This window comes from Mesoplodon densirostris, chromosome 4 (assembly GCF_025265405.1).
Source record: "Mesoplodon densirostris isolate mMesDen1 chromosome 4, mMesDen1 primary haplotype, whole genome shotgun sequence".
Lineage (NCBI taxonomy): Eukaryota > Metazoa > Chordata > Mammalia > Artiodactyla > Ziphiidae > Mesoplodon > Mesoplodon densirostris.
Window position 1 is genome coordinate 12,610,426 of NC_082664.1, and position 19,592 is coordinate 12,630,017.

A 19,592-nucleotide genomic window follows, 5' to 3' on the forward strand; every position below is an offset into this window, starting at 1 on the left:
CGGCAGCGGCCCCCTTGCCAGACTCAGGAGAGGCCCAGACTTGCCAAGACCCCTCAAGCGACTTGTATCGCCATTGTAATGGTTTGCTGGCCCAGGCTGTCTAGACCCTCGAATCCTCACCATGATCTGGTGAGGAGGTCCTAAGTATTGTCCCCATTTTATAGATGAGGCTCCAAGAGCACCAGGAATGCTTGTCCAAGCTCTACAGCTAGGCTGGGGAGTCCAGGCCCACGTTCTCTGGGCAGTGTGTTTCTTGAAGTCAGGGCTTGTCCGGGCCATTTCTGTGTGCCCAGACCTGCCGGGCCCATAGCAGCTGCTCACGGGTGTTCGTTGAATGACTGAATGATCGGCCCTGATATTCAGCTGGTCCACACCGGTCCAGCACACCAGCCTGTCTGTTCTGGTTGCATAATCCTGCAGCCCCCGTGGTTAACTGTTTGGGGCATCACTCCTGCCTGTGACTTTGATGAGTCATCTCACCCTGTGAGCCTCAGTTTCCTCGTTCTCAAAACCGACTAAGACTGCCATGCTATAGCGAACCATTAAGTTCAACAACTTCAGACGCCCCAGAGTCCTGTGCACGTATCAGGTCAGAGGGGATGACAGATTTATGCTGAGGGGGGCCTGCAGCTCAGAGGCCCAGGTCAGGAAGTCCAAAGCTGGCTGGGGCCTGTGGCCTTGGTGATAGGCACTAAACTGGGGCTTCTCAGGGCTGCCACCCAGCAGAGAGAGAACAGAGGCTGTTTCCCAAACTGGCCCCGCCCCTGCATGGCCCAGTTCATGTGTGGCTGGGAGATAGGAGAAGACCGTTATTTAATCCCACACATGCTTTGGGGCAGGTGTCAGCACCATTTTACAGATGGGGAAACTGATGCTTCAAGCAGCAATGTCACTTGCCCACGATCCCCTGGCTGGAAAGTGGCCCAGAGTCACCCCAGGGGAAGTGAACCTCCCCTTGTCCTTTCGCCTGAAATCCAGTCCATCCTACCCCACTTGGAGTCAAGGCGGGGGAAGGTTCAAAGAAACAGGAGAGAGCCCAGAGCAGATTTATTTATCCTTAGATAAATTTTGTACAGAGTATGTTAGAGTCAGGAGTTCTCAGCTTTCACCAAAAAGTCAGAAGTTATTGCAGTTGTGCCCAATGGCTCTAATGGTGGAAGGGAAACTTCGAGAAAGCTGCCCGTGTTCGGAGAGAGGAAAACTGTTTAAAGTCAGGGGTCTGCCCTGCGGGGGCCGCACTGGGGCCGGGGTCAAGAGCAGGAGGAAAGGAGCATAGGGGCAACAGGGTGGCTTGGGCTTGGGCAGGCTGGGGGCGGCCTCCCTACCGGAAGCAGTGCCCGGGCCATCTGGCCAAGACCTGCAAAGGGGACAACAGAGCCAGGACCACAGGGTGCCTCAGGGCCCTGGCTGGTGGGGCCAGCCGGCGCCTCAGCCCCGCCGCAGCCCCTGCAGCTCGTGGGCCACCTTCTCCAGCTCTGCCTCGATGGCCGACAGGCTCTCCAGCTCCTGGTCCTAGGAGAGAATGTGAAGAGTCCCATGGGGACTGGCCCAGGGAGTCTGTGCCAGCAGCATGGGGCGTGCAGACAGACTGGTTGTGCCCGGGTTAGCTGTGTGGCCTTGGGCAGGTGGCTTTGCCTTTCTGAGTCTCAAGGGCCTCAGCTGTTCCATGGGGACAGTGATGCCACCCTGCGGGGCTGCTCTGAGGAGCACTGAGCACAGAAATGTGCCCTGGTGGACTCACTCAGGCCCACCGCCTCCTGAATGGCTCTGGGCAGGCACATGGAAAACGAAGCCTCCGGTGCCCTTCAGAGCGCCTTCCAGTGCCCCGACCCCAAGGCCTAGACTGTGACAATGGCTTCCTGGGTGAGGCCGTGCCTGGGTTTCCTGTCCGCCACGGGCCTTCCTACCTGAGGGGTCAGCAGTCTGTGGCCTGGGTTTCAGGATGAGAGAGCTGCCTAGGGCTGGGCTTGCACCCTCAGTCCCAGTCACTGGGTCCCCAAGCTCCAGCTGCCAGGGTGGTCCAGGGCAGCAGGGGACCCTCTGGGACTGACACCCACAAGAGCATGCCCTCAGACTCAGAGCAGGGGTCAGGGAAGGCCACGGCCCAGCTTTGACCTGAGAGGGGTGGTCTTCCTGGGGTCCCTGCCTGATGCCAAGCAGAGGGCATCCACCTGGGGCCCAGTCAGAACAGACGGATGATGGTTGCCATGGAAACAGGGACCCCAGAGGCCCCCATCTTGGAATAGCCCCCGGGCAGGAGTTCTGTGATTCTGGGGCCCTTTCTAAGATCTTTGGGCTGAGTGGACGGGGCCCTGCTCCATCCTGTCCACAGGACTCAGGGGTCCCCGTTTCTCCGCCCTACTGTCCAAGGCTCCCTCTGCCTGTGGAGAAGGGAAGCTGGAGGGTGCCCCAGGGCACCTGGCTCTGTCCAGCTTCTGTGGGTGGGGAAGGCAACGATCAAAAGGTGCCCAGCCTTGGGGAGGGGTGGGGGGCAGGCTGCTGCTTCCTGGAGCCCCGTCCCCTCAGTCCTTGGAGGCATAGGCAGGTGACCTTAGCGCCAGCTCCCAAGAAGGAGGCTTCTTCCTCTCAGGCTGATGGGACCCTGGTCCCAGGCCCAGAGAATGGGGGACCCAAGGAAGGGACCACATCCTCTTCTGGGTGGGCAGAGAAGATCACTGGGACCAGAGCCTTGAACATGTCCCACCCCCCATAAGGCCCCGATTCCCACCTGGGCACTGAGGCCTGAAGACCCCCCAAGGCCTCCTCCAGCCCCAAGGTGGTGTCGCCAGCCTGCCCCAAAGTCCCATCCCATCCCCTCCTATGGGACCATGTCCCTGCACCCCACTGAGCTTCCCAAGTAGCCCTGGGCATGGCCAGGTTTTCAAAGCTCGCATGCATTCTGATCATGATAATGAGGTGAGCGGAAAGGACTTCTTACCCCCATCTCACAAATGGGGGAACCGATGAGGCTCAGAGAAGGGGAGTGACTGGCCCAAGGTCACCCAGCTAGGAGGCAGGACCCAGGTCTCCTGGCACAGGTCCATGCCTTCCCCACCCATCACCACCAGGCCCTGAGGTCCAGCTGGCCCTGCCCCTGCTGCCTTCGCCATCGGGGTGGGAGGCAGCGCCTGAACCTGGGAGGAGGGTGTGGTCGGGCTGCACGGGGGCCAGGAGAGGACATGGCTGGACCAACAGTAGGGCCTTCCCAGGATGCCTCAGGGTCCCCTCCTGCCGTGCCCTCCCAGCTCTCAAGGCCGATGCTGCCCTGAGCCTGGATCCCCCAGGCAGCAAGTAGCCCTCCCCAGGCCAGTCCCTGCCAGGTCTTTTTAGCTTCCAAGCTCTCTCCATCCAAAGCTCCAAGCTCCGCCAGTCAGTCACTCCCTTGTCCTGCTCCCAAGCCTGCAGCAGCTCCCTACTGCCTTCAGGACAAAATCCCCGCCCAGCACCTCTGGGAACGGGCTTGACTCACCAGCTCTCCGGCTTCTGCGCGCTGACCTGAACACTTCTGTCTCCTGCCACCAGCTTTCCTGGGTGCCCCCCTCCCTGAGGTGGGGTTCACTTGTCCCCCTGCCTGACACACCCTTTCCCCTGTCCCTTCCCAGCTTCCCAAGGGCCCCCTGTCTGAGTGCCCCTCCAGTCCCAGACTCCAAGGGGGACAGTGTCCCCTCAGTGGTGCAGGGGCCACATGTCTGGTTGCAGCTGACCCCCAGCTGGGCCCATGCTCCCGGGGCCTGGCCCAGGGCCGGCTCCGCCCCCCCCATACCAACCTCTGGTCTGCGGTTGGCGCTGCCCTCCTCCTCTTTCTTCTCCTCCGGGTAGCCACGCACCGGGAGGGGCAGGCCCGCCTCGACGCTGTCCTCCCGGGAGGATGGCCTCCAGCCTCGTGGCAGCTGCAGCCCAGGACCGCTGAAGTCGTAGCCCCGGGCCCGGAAGGAGAGCTTCATGGCCCGGTCCGGGTCCTCCTCCGCCGCCTCCCCCTGCAGCCGCTTCTCGGCGGTCAGCTCCTGGGCCAGCTGGTCCATCGTGCTCCGCCGCTTGGCATCCTCCCACTCCTTGGAGAGCCGCCCCTCCCCCTCCTGCTCCGGCTCCCCGCTCTTCCCGCCCCGGAAGAGGCCTTGCGGGGCCCCTGCCGTCGCCTCCTCCTGCAGGCAGTACTCCTGCTCCCCCTTCCCCTTGGGGGACGGAGCCTCCTCAGCCCCAGTCTTCCCGGCTCCATCCACAGCCAGAGCCTCGGGCCAACCTGGAGCAGGCGGTGGACAAGAGCAGGGGAATGAGGGAGGCACCGCCACTTTCCCCGGTCCCTGCCACTCCCCGGGGCCTCTCTGTGGCCACAGTTGGGACCACAGACCCCGTAGGCGGGGTCCAGCTCAGCCCCTCACAACGGATTCCATTGGGAGGGAAAAACCATCTTGACACCATGCTTTACAAGACCCACTAAAGCTCTGAGGGGTGGGTCGGCCAGAGCCTGCCTGTTCTTTCGGCCCTCTCACCCCAGAAGCCCTGACCCGGGGGTCACCCAGCTGGGGCGGGAGGAAAGACCCTGACCAGGGCCTCACGAGGAGCCAGGGGCTTTCCTAAACCCTGGGTGAAGCTAACAGTGTCCCCAGACCAGGCTGTTCCCACCTGTCATGCTGTCCCTCTGTTCCCAAAGCCCACCCACCCACGCTGCAAAGTCCCTCTCCCCTCCGGGGGTGGGGGTGGGGTGCTGGGGAGGGGCTATGTGGAACAGTGGGAGATGCAGGGTTTTGGAGTCAGACGAGCCTGGGTTGGAATCTCAGCTTTCACACAAATTAGCTGTGTGACCATGGGCAAATTACTTAACCTCTCTGAGCCTTGGTTTCCCATCAGGCAAATGGAGATAATACCTACCTTTCAGGGTTGTTGTGAAGGTGGAATGAGATTATGCGTGAGGCCCCCCCTCCGTCCCCTCCCCCTCTCCCCGACACATTTGTTGATGTCTCAGACATCATACATACTCTCACCCCTCTGCATCTCCTTGTAGCCGAGGCTCGGGTGGGGGTTAAATGCTGCGGTGGGGGCGCTTTCTTCCTCCGGGACAGCCTCCTCTCCAGCCTCTGCCTCCTCCTCCTCCTCCTCTTCTCTCTTTGCCTGCTGCCCTTGCTCGGCACTCAGGCCCTTCTCTCTGCCCACTGGACCCTGGGAGGGGCCCTCGCTGTCCTCCTCGGCCTGTGGGCCTGGGTGTTTCTGGGTGGGGAGGCTGGCTAGGGGGTGGGTATTGGAGGAGGCCTCCTCCTCCCCTAGGGCCTGGCTGTCCTCCTCAACCTTGGACCCCTGCCCGAGCTCCGGGGCGGCCTGAGGCCTGGCTCCATCCGCATCTTCACCATTCCTCTCCGCCTCTTTAGAATCTCCTCTTTTTTCCGTAGCATCCTTGGAGGACACCTCTTCTGTCCCCTCTACAGAAACAACAGAGCAGAGTCAGGCCCTGAGGACCAGGCTGCACATGGGATCTCCCCAGAGCCCAATTTCATACCTTAGTCACTGTGTCTCTTGGCTTCCAGTAAGCCCAGCCCAGGACACCCATGAGAGAATTAGGGTTGCCCTCTCCATGTCTGGGTTTGACCTGAGCACAACTGGATTATGTTTTTCTCTGTAATTCTACCTCTCGAAGCAAGATGTGATTTTTTTTTTCTAAAAAGACCTTGAAATGACCCCAGAAGATAGAGCCTTGAATTTAAAATTAAGACAGCAGTTGAATTGCTGTGTGATCTTGGGCAAGTTCCTTAACCTCTCTGTGTAAGAGGCACCATTACTGCAACTTCATTCTCCCCTCTGTACAGGTATTGTCTTGAGCATCCTGTGAAAGTGCTCAATTCCTCAATGTTTGTCAGGTTTCACTAAAAGGTATTTTCTTGTAGCTGCTTTGAAGGCAGGCTTCTAACTAGTAAAAATCCCTCCCACTGCTAGAATGATCACTGTTGAACAAGACACTACCAAGTACATTCCATCATTTGACTCCAGGACTCCAGGTGGAAGCCCTCCCATGCCCATTTGACAGAAACTCAAACCGATCCTCAGAAAGGTAAGGTGGCCTGTCTGTGCTCACAGTCAGCAGTGCTGAGCCTCGAACCCAAGCTTCCAAATGCCAAGTACCGGGTGCTCTTTGCACTGACATGTGGCTGCCACCCCCATTAATGCTACACTATTCCCCTCCTACAGCCCATGGCAGACATCTAGAGTCAACCAGACACTCATTTCCATGGAGCCAAAATGTGGGAGTCCCTGCTGTGCCCCAAGCAGCCACTAGGGTGACGGCCCTGGCCAATGCGAGGGCACCTCGGCCACACCAGCAGGCTTCCCCTCTCAGCCCCGACGGAAGACCACTGAGATCCCCGCTCTTAGGAACTGGCCCTATTCACTCACCTTCCACATGCAAAGAGCAGGGCTGCAGGGGCAAGTGTGTGGCTGTTTCTAGGCAGAAAGGTGAGTAACAGAGCATCCCCTTGACCTAAGCCATGATCCGTGACCCCTAAAAGCTCTCTGGTTTCAAGAAAGATGATCCAGGTTCATTTAGTGTTTCAAACCTACCCCTCTGGGATCCTGCTGCCACTAGGCTATGCTAAGGCACCACTAATTCCCAAGGGGGCAGGCACTGGGGGTGGGGACCGGGCTGCGGTGGCCACTGGGAACAGTCGAAGCTGCCTAGCTGCCAGGCCAGAGACTTCCTGCCCGAGAGTGTCAGTCCCTGCAGTGGGCAGATGGGACCGATCAAGGGCTTTGGAGTGAGACGGACCCAGAGTCACATCTCCAATTATGCCTTGGGAAGGTACCTCCCTGGGACTCAGTTTCCCCATTTGTAAAGAGAAGGAAATATGAGCTACCTTACAGGGCCTAAAGGAGGGGCTTCTGACTCCCAGGAACCCTCGATCTATCCTAACTACTGTTATGTTCATCCTCCCTCCCCTGGTCCCTGGCCAGACTGGTCGGCACTGACCCTTCAGCTCGGCCTGGTCATTCTGCTTCTCAAGAACCTCTGAGAGTTCATCCTCATAACTGCTGTGTTTCTTCTGCTGACGTGCCCTCTCCTTGGCTCCTGTATGAAAAATGGAGAAAAAAGTCCCATTTGGTCTGAGCTCCGCATGTTTGTCTATGAGAGGGAAGGCCTCTGTTTCCTCATCTGTAAAGTGGGCACATCATGTTCTGGGCTTGCCCAGTGAGAGACTTGAGCGGGGAGGAGCTGGTGGCGGGTGGTAAGGGCTGGCTGCCCCCTCCAGGCCCCATCACCTCTCCAGACTCCATTTCTCACCTAGAAAATAAGAACAAGCCCTGCCTGCTGGCTCATGGAGCAATTAAGGCACAGATGAAGCAGATGGTCCCAGGGGCAGAAGCAGAGAGTGGAGGGCCCTCAGGACCTGGCTGGTAGCTAGGGGACCCTGCAGCAAGAGGTGATGGTGACTGCTTGTCCCCTCATGGGGGCTCTTGGTTCAGGCAACCCCTGTTCCCCCTGGACCCCATAAGCCCAGGCTGAGCTCTGGTCTGCATCCAAGCCCAGGGTCAGCACCAGAGACCCTTCTCCCTGCATCAGCCCCAGGCTATGCTGTCTACTCTGTCTCCACCCATCCCTGGTTCTTGATGGTGGCCCAGGCCAGGCCAACTCTGCAGCTGGTGGTGATTTTTCCCATGATGAGAATTTCTGGGGTGGCCAGAGCAGGCTGACATGGGGGCTGTGGGCCGGGGGTACGTCCAGATCTGGCCCCCGGCCGACTGGGGTTCACACTTCCTGGTTAATTCCTTGCTCTGTGACCTTGGGTGACTTGGGCAATCCAGGACCTGGTTGCTCATCTATAAAAGAGGGTTGCTGAATGGTAAATGCTAGGATAGAGGTGTGCAGAAGACATGAGAGTACAGAAGAGGGAGTGGGTGGATGAGTGGATGGATGGATAGATGGATTGGATGGATGGATGGATGGATGGACAGACAGACATATAGATCTATACCATACTCTTTTATTTTTTTTTATTTTTATTTTTTTTTTTTGCGGTACGTGGGCCTCTCACTGTTGTGGCCTCTCCCGTTGCGGAGCACAGGCTCCGGACGCGCAGGCTCAGCAGCCATGGCTCAAGGGCCCAGCCGCTCTGCAGCATGTGGGATCTTCCCGGACTGGGACACAAACCCACGTCCCCTGCATCGGCAGGCGGACTCTCAACCACTGCACCACCAGGGAAGCCCTATCCCATACTCTTTTAGTAGAAAATAATAATGTACCTGTATATTGCACACTGTTTATATTAGATACACACGCACATATGTGTGTAAACAGACGTTTCAGGACACATCCCCTATAGTAGCCTCCATTGACATTATATTTAATTATTTAAATGCAGTAAGTCAGTCATTCAATATTTAATTTAAAAATTATCATACTGCACTCCTAGCAACGATATGCGGTGGATGTTTGTCTTCCAGGAGGACGAGCGAGTGAGAGAAAGAATGGCACGCTAACTTGGGGAGGGTCTCAGGGAGCCCTCCTGCTGTGGTTATTTTCACGTGCCACCTCCCCAAATCCCTATCCATTCTCACACATGGCCCAGCCTGCCCCAGAAGCCTCAGAGTGGGGGCCTTCCCTGAGCACCAGCAGCCTTCATGCCCTCCACCCTACCCCATCCAAGACACAAGCCCAGCCCTAAAGATGGGCCCTCACTTTCTTTGGAGAGAGACGCAAGATTCATGCTTGAGGGCCATTCTCAGGGAGAGGCAAAGGGTGCCTACGGCCCTGCCCCAAATAAAAGCCACTTCCCGCAGGGAGTCAGCCTGGGGCAGATGCAGGGCCAGAACCCATTGTTTCCAATTTTCCAGGGAGGCCTCTGTGCCTCATGTGAACCCAAGATGGAGCCTGGGGCTGGGCAGAGCAGCTAACTCTGTGGGATGACGTCAGCCTAACCCTCCTTCCCAGCATCCTATCCAGGCTCTGCTTGAACATCCTCAGTGACAAGGAGCTCACTACCTCACAAAATCACTCCATTCCCAAGAGCATCAGTAGATTTTCCTAACCTCTTGGAGAAAGCCATGTCTCGCTCTGAAAGCACACTGAAAGTCTGGTCTGTGTTTTGGGGCAAGCAAGACCCTGCTTCTCCCATCTCCCCCTTGAGCAGGAGCTCACAAGGGCAAAGGGGCCCCTCCTCTCTCCTGGAGACCAATTTTCTTTTCCGTTAACAGAGAAAAGGGATCCTCTCTGCAACCTAGTCTTGAAAGTGTCCCCTCTAAAAGAGCTGAACTCCAGAGACCATGGGGTATTAGAAGAGCTGCATCTGGTCTTGGGATGTCCTTAACTTACTGTGTGACCTTGGACAAGTCACTCGACCTCTCTGGGCCTTGATCGCTTTAATTACATTAATTATAGACCCCACCTTGCCACCCTATAATTGAAAGGCAATAACTGAGTATCAGAAACAAGACCTTGCTCCACCTTCCACCATGATTTTCTGACTCTCAGTTACTGGCAGTTACTCAGATTCGCGTGCAGCGGTTGGAAAATACCTTGGAGAGCGAGGTCTTGGAGCTCTTTCAGCAAATTCTGATGTCGCAGTATTGAGAGGATCCGTTCATCTGCAATGAAAAAGAGTCATTACGGGTGGTTTCCAGAGAACAGCCCAGAAAGAGATTGCCATCAATATTTTCAGCTGAGCACAAGGAATTTATTCTGGAAACCCAACACCTGGGTGGTAGCTGCAAGACTGGGTCTTGAGATAACACTTCTGAAATGACCTCCTTTCCAAGGCATCTCTCCACCTGTTATTATATCAGAAAGGTCAGCCACAGTCCCTGCCCCCAGACCTTCGCCAAGAGATGGCAGCCCCTGAGGTGATGCAGGGGTGTCTCTAAACACAACATGTTTTCTCATCTCCATGCCTTTGCCCATGTTGTCCACGCCACCTGGGGTACTCTTTTTTTCATTTTTCTGCTTACTGATTCTCAACTTTTATCTTAAAGCCCAGCCCCAATGCTAATGTGGGATCTATCCAACACTGACTGCCTGCTTGGAAAGCTTTGTCCTTCTCATGCCCACCCACCCACAGTGTTCTTTTATTCATCATACATCGAGAGGGGATCTACCAGGTACCAGTGGTGGTTCTCGGCCCTGGGGATATAGCACACAAAGTCTTTGTCCACAGGGAGCTCACATTCCGGTGGCTTGCTGTTCCAACCCTGGTTTCCTTCTGCCCAGAATTCTGGTTAATTGTGTTCATATCTGTCCCTTCTGCTAGGCTGTAAGCTCTGGGCTCACAGCGGCTGTAAGCCCTTCATCTCTCTATACCACCCAGCACAGGCCTGGCTAAGGCAGGCACTTGGTCAGTGACTACTGAATTAAATCACTGAATTCCTTCAAAAACCACACACCCATGTCCTTGCTCCCCAGCCCAGCAGGCAGCAGCCCCTCACCCCAAGCCTGGCCCATACCTCCTCGGAGTATCTCGAAACACTCCTGGCTGACAGGCATGGGGCTGGGCTTGGAGAGCGTGTCAGAAATGACCTCCACGATGCACTTCATCACCTGGGAAGAGAGTGGGGCAGGTTGGGGCTGGTCTGGGCATGGGGCTCACTTCCCTGAAGTTCCAGGGTAAATTTCTACGGAGGACATAAGAACATTCTCTTGTGTCTTTTAAGAGTCCATGGATGCCTAGCTCAGGGGCACAGCTCTGCTTTCTTAGCTACGTAGTAACAGCAATAGTAATAATTAAAAACAAAACCAAAAAACCTTACACAGTGCTTACCAAGTGCCAGGCACTCCAATCACCAGGCTGGCAGGAGCCCCTCTAAGGTGAGGGTGGGTACCCTGTACCCTCTCATCCCAAGGGTTTCTCTGAAGATGGGGAAGCTGCTCCTGGGCATTAGAGGTGTGTCTTGCAAAAGTACTTTAGTCTTGCAGATGCCCAAGCTATCTCCAGGAAGCCTTTCTGGACCACCAGTGGAGAACAAAGACCTTTCCTGGCTCTACCCTGTCTGGAAACAAGACTTGGAAAACTGTCTCTAGATATCCATGGTGTTGTCACATGCAGGGAGTGACAGCCTCACAGTCTGGCTCCATAGTCACCCACCAGGTGAATCCCCTGGCTGGATGTGGGCACACATCTATCTGCTACATCTGGGTGTCCATCCCAGGCCGACAGCAGCCGTATCTCTGAAAGTCTTATCGAGTGCCCAGCAAGGTGCTACGGATAATCAGGCAGCCAATAAGTGAATGCTATCTGAAGATGGTGCCAACTGTAGTGTGATATCCTAGCTGTGTGATCTTGGGCAAGCGACTTGACCTCTCTGAGCCTCAATTTCCTCATTTGTAAAATGGGAGTGAGAAGACCTTCCCAATTCCCCTCCCAGGGTGATGAGGCACAGATGGGAAAATACTCTGTAACGCATGAAGTGCCACACACACCCAGAGAGGGATTCCCGACTCCCAGCCTGCTTCAGCTGCCTAGAGTTGGGCAGAGGAGCAGGAGGTATCAGACACGCAACAGGCAACACTGGTGGGGAGTGGAAGGCTGTGTCTACGGGATGCCAAGGCAGCCCATCCAAAGATCCAGGAGGGCAAACCGGCAAGCAGGCTCTACGGTAGTCATGGCATCCTAGGTTAAAACATGCAGGTCTTCACCAGCTGCTCCGGTGTCTCTGACCCCAGGCTGCTGAATACAAAGTGTCCCCCATAAGGGACCTGGCAGGGAGGAGCTTATAGCCTGCACCCTATATCTCCCTGCAACCAAAAGTCTTGCACTGGGGAAATCATAACCACCAGTCCATGAGGACAGATTCTGGGAGAGAGGAACTGGGTATGAGTTCCAAGAGTGATGGGGAGGTCATGAAAGGAAGCTCTAGGAATAAAAATGCTTATTTACTGAGGACCAACTATGTGCCAGGTATGTCACGTGATTCCAATTCCTTACAACTCCCTCAAAGGAAATATTATTATAGACAGGAAAAGGGGAAGCTCAGAAAAGTTAAGGAATCTGCCCAACATCACACAGCTACCATGAGTGGTATAGGTTTAAATGTAGGCCTGTCTGTAACTAATGAATAGGAAATATAAATGAGCAAACTAAGGTTGAAATCTCTTTGATGTTTTAGGTTTCAACTACAGCCTCTCTGGAATAGAAGAAAACAGCTCCTGAAAAGGCAGGGAGTAGACATTTCTCTGACTCCCAAGTGGAGGTATCTGTGAACATCAGAGACTGGAAAAACAGCCCCAACTCAGACATGAATGAATTTCGAGTATACACCCAACACAGAGTGTCTTTTGCTGGCCACAGAAGCCCCCACTAGTGTCTTCGAAGGCCCTTTCCTGGGTGACCTCCACCAGCAGCCCCAAGTGGCTGGGACCCTGGGTGCAGGAGCCATGATCAAGCGTGTTTTCACTGTGGCCCTTTGGGAGAGCCAGCCAGGGCTTTAGTGACTGGGGGACGGGGCGGGTGTGTTGCTGGCAGGGCTCTGGGGAAGAGCAAAGCGGGAGGCCAGAGCCAGGCAGACGAAGACTGTTCCCGCAGGTCGCTGGACAGCCACAGCCTCAGAGAAGTCACCCCCGCCAGCCCGTGGTGGGCCTGTGAGATTCGGAGTGTTCAAGACAGGGGGCCTGGCACCTGGGCCCCGCGGGTAAGACACAAGCCCCATCGGGCTGCACACCCAACTCAGAGGAGGCCGGGGAAGGCCCCACAGGAGGAGAGCAGGGAAATCTAGCAGACTTTGATGTCTTCTGGCGAAGCTGTCCCCAGGCTCAGCAGCCGCAGTGCTGGCTCTTGGCTTTATGCTCCTGCCCCCCATGCCGGGGCATCCCTGCACCCCTTCTTACCTCAGTGTCCCCTTTATTCATAGGGCTGTTCACAGGGAGGGCAATGACTAGGAAGAAACAGAAAGAGCTGGGGTCACTCCTCTGCCCCGAGCGGGGAACGCGGTCCTTCCAGGCTGGTTCCATCAGGCGCGGCCCCTCTTAAGACCACCTCCGCCCAATTGAGACGCTGAGCTGATTTTATTTCCCTTCCCCAGCTGCTGACCCCCCGGAGGTGGCTCCCAGAGGCTGCACTGAGAACCTTAACCCTTCCCCTTGGGAAAGCTCGTGCTCTGGACGGGGTGTGTGAGCTGAAAGCAAGAGATGTGCAAACAGGCCAATGGCTGAGTGGGATCGGGGTGGGGGAGGATGAGGGAGAGTCAGAGAGACCCCGGAGGTGACAGAAAAGAGGGTGAGGGGAGCGGAAGAGATGGAAGAGGAGGACTGTCACAGGGGATGGGAGAGGTAGAAGCCAAGGGCAGACAGACGGGGGGCAGAGGGAGGATGCAGGGGGAGGCAGGCGAGTGGGGAGCCTGCAGCGGTCCTCCCACCTACCCCGATGACCTTGGCCAGCCACGACGCAGAGCCGGCGCCGGCCCTGAAGCAGCCCAGACACGGGGTGGTGGGGGGGACGTCAGGGGACCCTGCCCCGCGGGGTCGGGAGTCCGAGTCAAAGAGTCAGGCCTGCGGGATCAGCTCCCGGGCCCCTTTGCGGGGTCGGGTGGGAGGCGAGGCGCTGTCCGTGGCGCTGAAAACTCGCCGCGCCGGAGGGAAGGTATGGAGGAGCGCGCGGCGCTGCGCGGTGCCCGGACCTCAGGGCAGGCAGGGCAAGAGCAGGCAGGGGCACCCGGGACCCTCTCCCCCAAGGCCCCGTGCTCGCTCACCTTGCCCGGCGCAGAGTAGAAGCGCCAGGACCGCGGCGGAGCGCATGGCGAACCCGGGGCGCCGAGCAGCTGGCGGTCTGGGGCCGGGCGCGGCGCGCACTGGGGCGAGGGGTGGCTGGACTGGTCGCTCCGGGCGGCCTCGGCGACACAGGCGCGGGGATGGGGGGTCGCAAGGTCTCTGTGTGCGTCCGCCTGTCGACCCGCCCACCGCCTTTCCCCTCTGGGCTCGGGCACTGCAGCAGTGACACCCTCGCGCCCCACTTATATACACCCCCGGACCCCGGAAATGACGTCATCGGACCCGCCCCTACCCCCTTTTCCCATCCCTCCGGGGGTCTGGTCGCAGTTCACTCCACCCCCAGCCTCACGGCTGTTGCCGATGGCCACCGCCTCACACAGCTCTTGGGTGAGGCAGCGAGGCGGATATCTGGCTTCCAGGAGGCGACACGGGGGACTCAGCGGATCGTCCACCCCTCGACGGCTCCACCGACTTGCTGTGTGTCCGTGGGCAAGTCACCTCCAGTCTCTGGACCGCGTGGGCCGCCGAAGTGTGCTGAGGTCCCTGACAATTCTAGCGCATCACTCCTTGCTCCTGAGGACCCCTCTTGAGGGGGTCTTGCTTCCTCGATCCCACTGGCTGGAGGCATGCTCACCATTCAGGGCTCCCTCAGATATCTAGGAGGCTGTCTAGAGGTCCCTGACCCCTTGTCTGAATCAGGCCTCTCTCTGACAGCCCAGTTTTGTGCTTTCATGATTTCTAATATGCATTTATTTATTTGAATAACGTTTAGTCTTCATTGCTTTCACAGTCCTGAGCAGGGCACCTGACAGAGGAAATGCCCTTAACTGATACCTGTTGAATGTACTGATTGAAAGTTCAACCCACAGATGAGTGAATCCTGGGCCTTGGCCATTGTTGGACGGCGCTCATGGGGGGTGGGGAGGGAGGGGTAGGGGACAGTTCTTGATATCAAACCGAAATAGAGGTCCTTGTAACTTGTACTCATTAGACGTCGTTCAGCCCCTTAGCATCACCTTCTTGCGGCTGATAACCCATTTGTGCGTTTGAGAACGGTTGTCACCTCCTCTTGAGTGTTCTCAAAACCTGGATGGTTTGTGTGTAAGGCTGGTTTCCGGGTTTGTTTCTCTCTGCCCTGAGGCCCTTATGCTCCGGCCACATTACTGCTCTCACCCTTTGCCACCTGACCCCACTGTCATAGTGAAGCGGGTATCTGGGCAACAGTTTGGCATCAGCTGGCATCGTCCAAGAGCCCCTCCTTCTTCCTGTAACCGTCCCCTCCCATCTGCTGCTGCTACTTCCCACCTCCCGCCCCTAAAGGAAAAGCTGGCAGAATCTCAGAAGAGACTAAAAGGGTCTTGTTCATGCAGGTATTCATTCGTTTAACCACTGTTTGTTAATCACCTACCATGTGCTTAGGACAGCACTTAGCTGCTGTAGGTATGCACAGTATGTCAGGTGGGGACAAGTGCTATGGACAAAAATGAAGCAGGGATGGGGGATGGGTGTGCTGGGGGAAGGAGTTGGGTTATATTTTAAAGAGGGTGGATCTAAGGAGGCCTCACCAAGGAAGTGACATTTTAGCAAGTCACCTGAAGTTGCTGGGGGAGGGGGTTGCATGTGTCCAGGGGCAGAGGGCTCCGGGTAGAGGGACGGCAAGTGCAAATGCCCAGAGGGAGGAACGTGCCTGGCGTGTTCAAGGAATAGTAAGGAGGTAGAGGGGAAACGGCCTGGGGAATAGAGCTGAACAGTAACATGGAGTCTGTCTCAAAAACTTGGAAATGCACAGAAATACAGAACATCACCTGTACTCACACAACCCAGAGAGAAGTACTGATCTTTTTTTTTTTTTTTTTTTGCGGTACACGGGCCTCTCACTGTTGTGGCCTCTCCCGTTGCGGAGCACAGGCTCTGGACGCGCAGGCTCAGCGGCCATGGCTCACGGGCCCAGCCGCTCTGCAGCACGTGGGATCTTCCCGAACCGGGGCACAAACCCACGTCCCCTGCACCGGCAGGCGGACTCTCAACCACTGTGCCACCAGGGAAGCCCAAGAAGTACTGGTCATTTCAAAGTGTATGTTCTATGGTCTTTGTGGAGGTGGCTCCCTTGGTAAAGTACAGTTCCCAGTGAAAAACTTCAGCCAAACACTGAAAACGTAAGCGCCCTTCTGATGTGGGTCATCCTGAACATGGTGCAAAGGTTTGCAATACACAACCTTGTACACAAACCTCTGTAGCATTTGCAATTCTTTCATGTCATTTCATATAACAGTAGGTGAACTCCTCAGTTGAAGAAAATGGACATTTTAAGACACTTGATGTGCATTGCACAACTGCCGTGGAGAAAGTTGAACCACTTTCCAAGCTGAGTGGATTTTTCTCCTGGGAAGTTTCAGAGCGCCTGCCACCTTCCCAGGAGCACTAGTTCTCCAGAAGCCTGATCCTGTTTGCCCCGTGAAGCTGAGCTTAACCAGCCGGCAAAAGTCTCCCAAACTAGGCTTTACAAGTGACGATGCCAGTAACCAGCACTTACACCATGTTGTATAGCTCTTCAGAATGTTCCATCCCTGAGCCCTTACGGTAATCCTCAGCCTAAGTTAGAGCAGGATTGTTTTTATTCTACTTTGCAGATTTGGAAACTGAGACCCAGGATGTTAACATGAGCTTCCCAGATGCCACATGGCCAGTGAATGGTAAAGTTGGACCTAGAGCTTGTTTTGCTCAAGGGTCCATGTTTCCCCCATCTCATGATTTCTCACATGCTGTTACCGCCCCCTGGAACGCCTCTCCTTACCATCCCACTCCCTCCCCTATAGCCTGGCAAATGCTTCCATCCTTTTTAGGACCTGAGGTAATTACTCCCTCCTCTCTGCCTCCACATTTGTGTGGTGTTTATCACACGTGGTCGGCATTTTTTGCCTCTAGATCCTTCTATCTCGTTACACTTTGAGCTCCTTGGGATTTGATGAGCATCCTGCTCATCTTTCGACTTCAGTTTCTGGCATAGTGCTGGGCACATGGTCGGCACAATGGAAAATTGAAAGAAGGAGAAAACTCACATCCATTGATCCCATCTTTGGCTTTCGGCTGGATTGGTTAGGTAAGGATAAGCCACTGGAACGAAAGACCCTACAATACAGTGAAATAAGATGGGGTCTTATTGTCTCTTCCACAACAGTCCCAGAGGGAACAGTTTGGATTCATGGGGTGGCTCTGTCAGCCTCAACAAACATTTTCCACCTTTGATATCAAGGCAGCTATTCTGGTTGCCACCATTTCTCAACCATCTCAAAGGGGGCAAAGGGTAGATGGAGACCAAGCAGCTTCTCTGTAAGGTTCTGATGCAGACCTTGCCTGCAACACTTCTCACAGCCCACTGGCTAGGACTTAGGCACGTGGATACACCTAGTTGTAAGGGAGACTGGGCAGCCACGGGGAGGTTCTGATTACTAAAGGAAGACGGGATACTGGAGGATGATGTGCATTCTGTACCACACAATCCATGGGGGTGATGCCAACAACTAACCCTTGTGGAAAACTTGCTAGGAACCAGGCACTGTTCTAAGAGTTACAATACAGCCCTATGAGGTAGACACAATTATTATACTTGTTTACGGATGCAGTTTTACAAGAGAATGAAGCCCAACACCCTAAGGCATTCATCATGAATTCGTGTCTCTTGCATGCATCTAGAATGGTATGAATTATGCACCATTCTTGGGAGAACTGAAAAAATAGCCACTCAAATAATTTCTGTGTTATGGTTCTGATGAGGAACACTGTATGGTGCTGTTGATGGGTCCCTTTTAAGGAGCCAGGCATTGAGTTAGATGCTTGTCTTTGTTTTTAATAAATTTATTTATTTTATTTATTTATTTTTAGCTGCATTGGGTCTTCGTTGCTGTGCACGGGCTTTCTCTAGTTGCGGCGAGCGGGGGCTACTCTTTGTTGTGGTGCGCGGGCTTCTCATTGCGGTGGCGTCCCTTGTTGCAGAGCACGGGTTCTAGGCGCACAGACTTCAGTAGTTGTGGCTCGCAGGCTCTAGAGCGCAGGCTCAGTAGTTGTGGCGCACGGGCTTAGTTGCTCCGCGGCATGTGGGATCTTCCTGGACCAGGGCTCAAACCCGTGTCCCCTGGATTGGCAGGCGGATTCTTAACCACTGCACCACCAGGGAAGCCCCAGATGCTTGTCTTTGATTGGGTTTCCCCAAAAGCAGATCCTAAGCGGGGATTTGGGAGTGCTTCATTTGGAAGTTATTCCATGAGCAAGGGAGTAGGAAAGTGAGATAAGGAAAAGTAAAGAACCAATGAAATGTGTATTGATAAGCAAGTTACCACTGAAGGCAGTGGAGACAGTCTAGCTGGGACTTACTGAGAAACTGTGTAGGACACACCTTGGGATTTTTCCACTGGGGCGAGGACGCTGGGATACTTACCTGTCGATTCCTTTCCCTCATTGAGGGTCTCACCTGAAGATGTTGATTTCCCCGCACTTCCTGTCTGCTCTGTGAAAGGGCCAAGCAAACTCCCACTGCCAGAGAATACCCTCAGACAGAGAAACACTGGAAGCTGTTGGCATGTATGGGAACTGTCTACAGGTAACCTCCGAGGTGGTGCAAGGGGACATAGGTGGAACACTGACATCTGCTACAGGGCTTTATACATGTTATTTTATTTCATCTTTACAATAAACCTGAGCCTAAGATATCAACGTCTCTGTTTCTCATATGCAGAAGCCAAAGCTCAGAGAGATGGAGGAACTCTTCCAAGGTCACACAGCTAGGAAATGGTGGAGTGTGGGGACCAGTCATCTGTCTGTGTCACCCCCCTCCATTTCCCATGGCTTATGCCCTCTACCAGCCTTATGTTTAACTGATCTTCATCATCAACCCCCATCCAAAACTACTGCCTTCAGGCTTTCTAAGGTTTCTTATCTCTGAGAAAGACAATTGATGTTTTTCCAGCTTTAGGTGCATGAAACATGGCGACAGGCTCTATTTATTGCTCCAAGTCTATACAGGCAATCTCCATTAAAAACCATGTCCTGGCTTTATATATAAAGTTTTGAACAAGTTCTCTAGCCCCCGTTTCTAATCAGGTCGCTGCCCCTAAGCTCCTCTTGTCTTGACATTCTGGAGCCACTTCTGCTTAAAGCAAATACCTCTCATCTGGTGCCCATGGTCAGGTCCTTGTTTTTTTTTTTTTTTTTTTTTTTTTCGTTGTTTGGTTGTTGTTTTTTTTCCCCCCAGACAAATGTTCTTTCTGTGAATCACTCCTGCTGAAATGCAAAAACCTAAAGCCAAGATGTGGTTAACTCTCCATCAATTATGCAGTAAGAGGAATCAGAGAGAAGGACAGTCTGCTCTGAAGGTGGGCCTTAGGATCATGTTAGAGTACTAGAGAACCAGTATTTCTCAGTCTTCCCACTGCTCCTGGCTCCCCCTGACAGTTTCCCAGATCTACTGCCAAATTTTGATCCACGCACAGAATGTGTTATGATTATAGCTAAGTATATATACTGCCTTGGTTTTGTATGTTAGATGAAGCATTGAGCTGAGTAGGTGGTGGGAGCTATAGCATAGCTCACTGAGAGCAGGAGGCAGGGGGCAAAGCAAAGTCAGGAGCTCTTTACCTTGTGAGTATATGGAGGACACTGTGGATTAGATTGTTCAACCTCCATTCCAACCCTCTCCAGGTGGGCAGAAGTAGGAAAACTAAAAACTACATTTCCCAGAATCCCTTGCAGCTGAAGACTTGGATGTGATTTAGGTTCCACCAATCAGAGGTACTTGCTCAGGAACTGTGTGGAGAGAGGGTGCAGAGCCAATATGTTGCTCCTGTGGACATGGCAGAGGTGGGTGGCTCTGGGGTCAGCGGCTGTGGTGGCAGCGTTCTGACTTGGCAAGAAGTTTCCTGATCCT

General features: G+C 54.7%; 1 protein-coding gene across 2 annotated transcripts; it reads right to left on the reverse strand.

Annotated features, from left to right (window-relative positions):
• Nucleotides 1-1,075: 1,075 nt before the first annotated feature.
• CHGA (chromogranin A) lies at nt 1,076-13,874 on the reverse strand. Of its 2 annotated transcripts, none has more exons than XM_060097929.1 (8): nt 13,654-13,874; nt 12,794-12,840; nt 10,417-10,510; nt 9,496-9,564; nt 6,953-7,051; nt 4,983-5,414; nt 3,768-4,240; nt 1,076-1,512 (listed from the first exon to the last, which is right to left on the reverse strand). In XM_060097929.1, exons 1-8 carry the CDS (start codon nt 13,697-13,699, stop codon nt 1,429-1,431), a joined length of 1,344 nt encoding a protein of 447 aa, XP_059953912.1. In that variant the 5' UTR covers nt 13,700-13,874; the 3' UTR covers nt 1,076-1,428. The 2 variants fall into 2 exon arrangements, with proteins under 2 accessions (XP_059953912.1, XP_059953911.1); XM_060097928.1 differs by having other exon boundaries at nt 4,977-5,414.
• Nucleotides 13,875-19,592: the final 5,718 nt, after the last annotated feature.

Bases quoted from the DNA above. Each gene is read 5' to 3' on its own strand.
- CHGA (XM_060097928.1), bottom strand. From the start codon at position 13,699: ATGCGCTCCGCCGCGGTCCTGGCGCTTCTACTCTGCGCCGGGCAAG. The intron at 10,511-12,793 runs GTAAGAAGGGGT...CTCTCTTCCCAG, and splicing joins TGAATAAAGGGGACACTGAG to GTGATGAAGTGCATCGTGGA. The intron at 7,052-9,495 runs GTATTTTCCAAC...TTTTTCATACAG, and splicing joins CCAAGACCTCGCTCTCCAAG to GAGCCAAGGAGAGGGCACGT.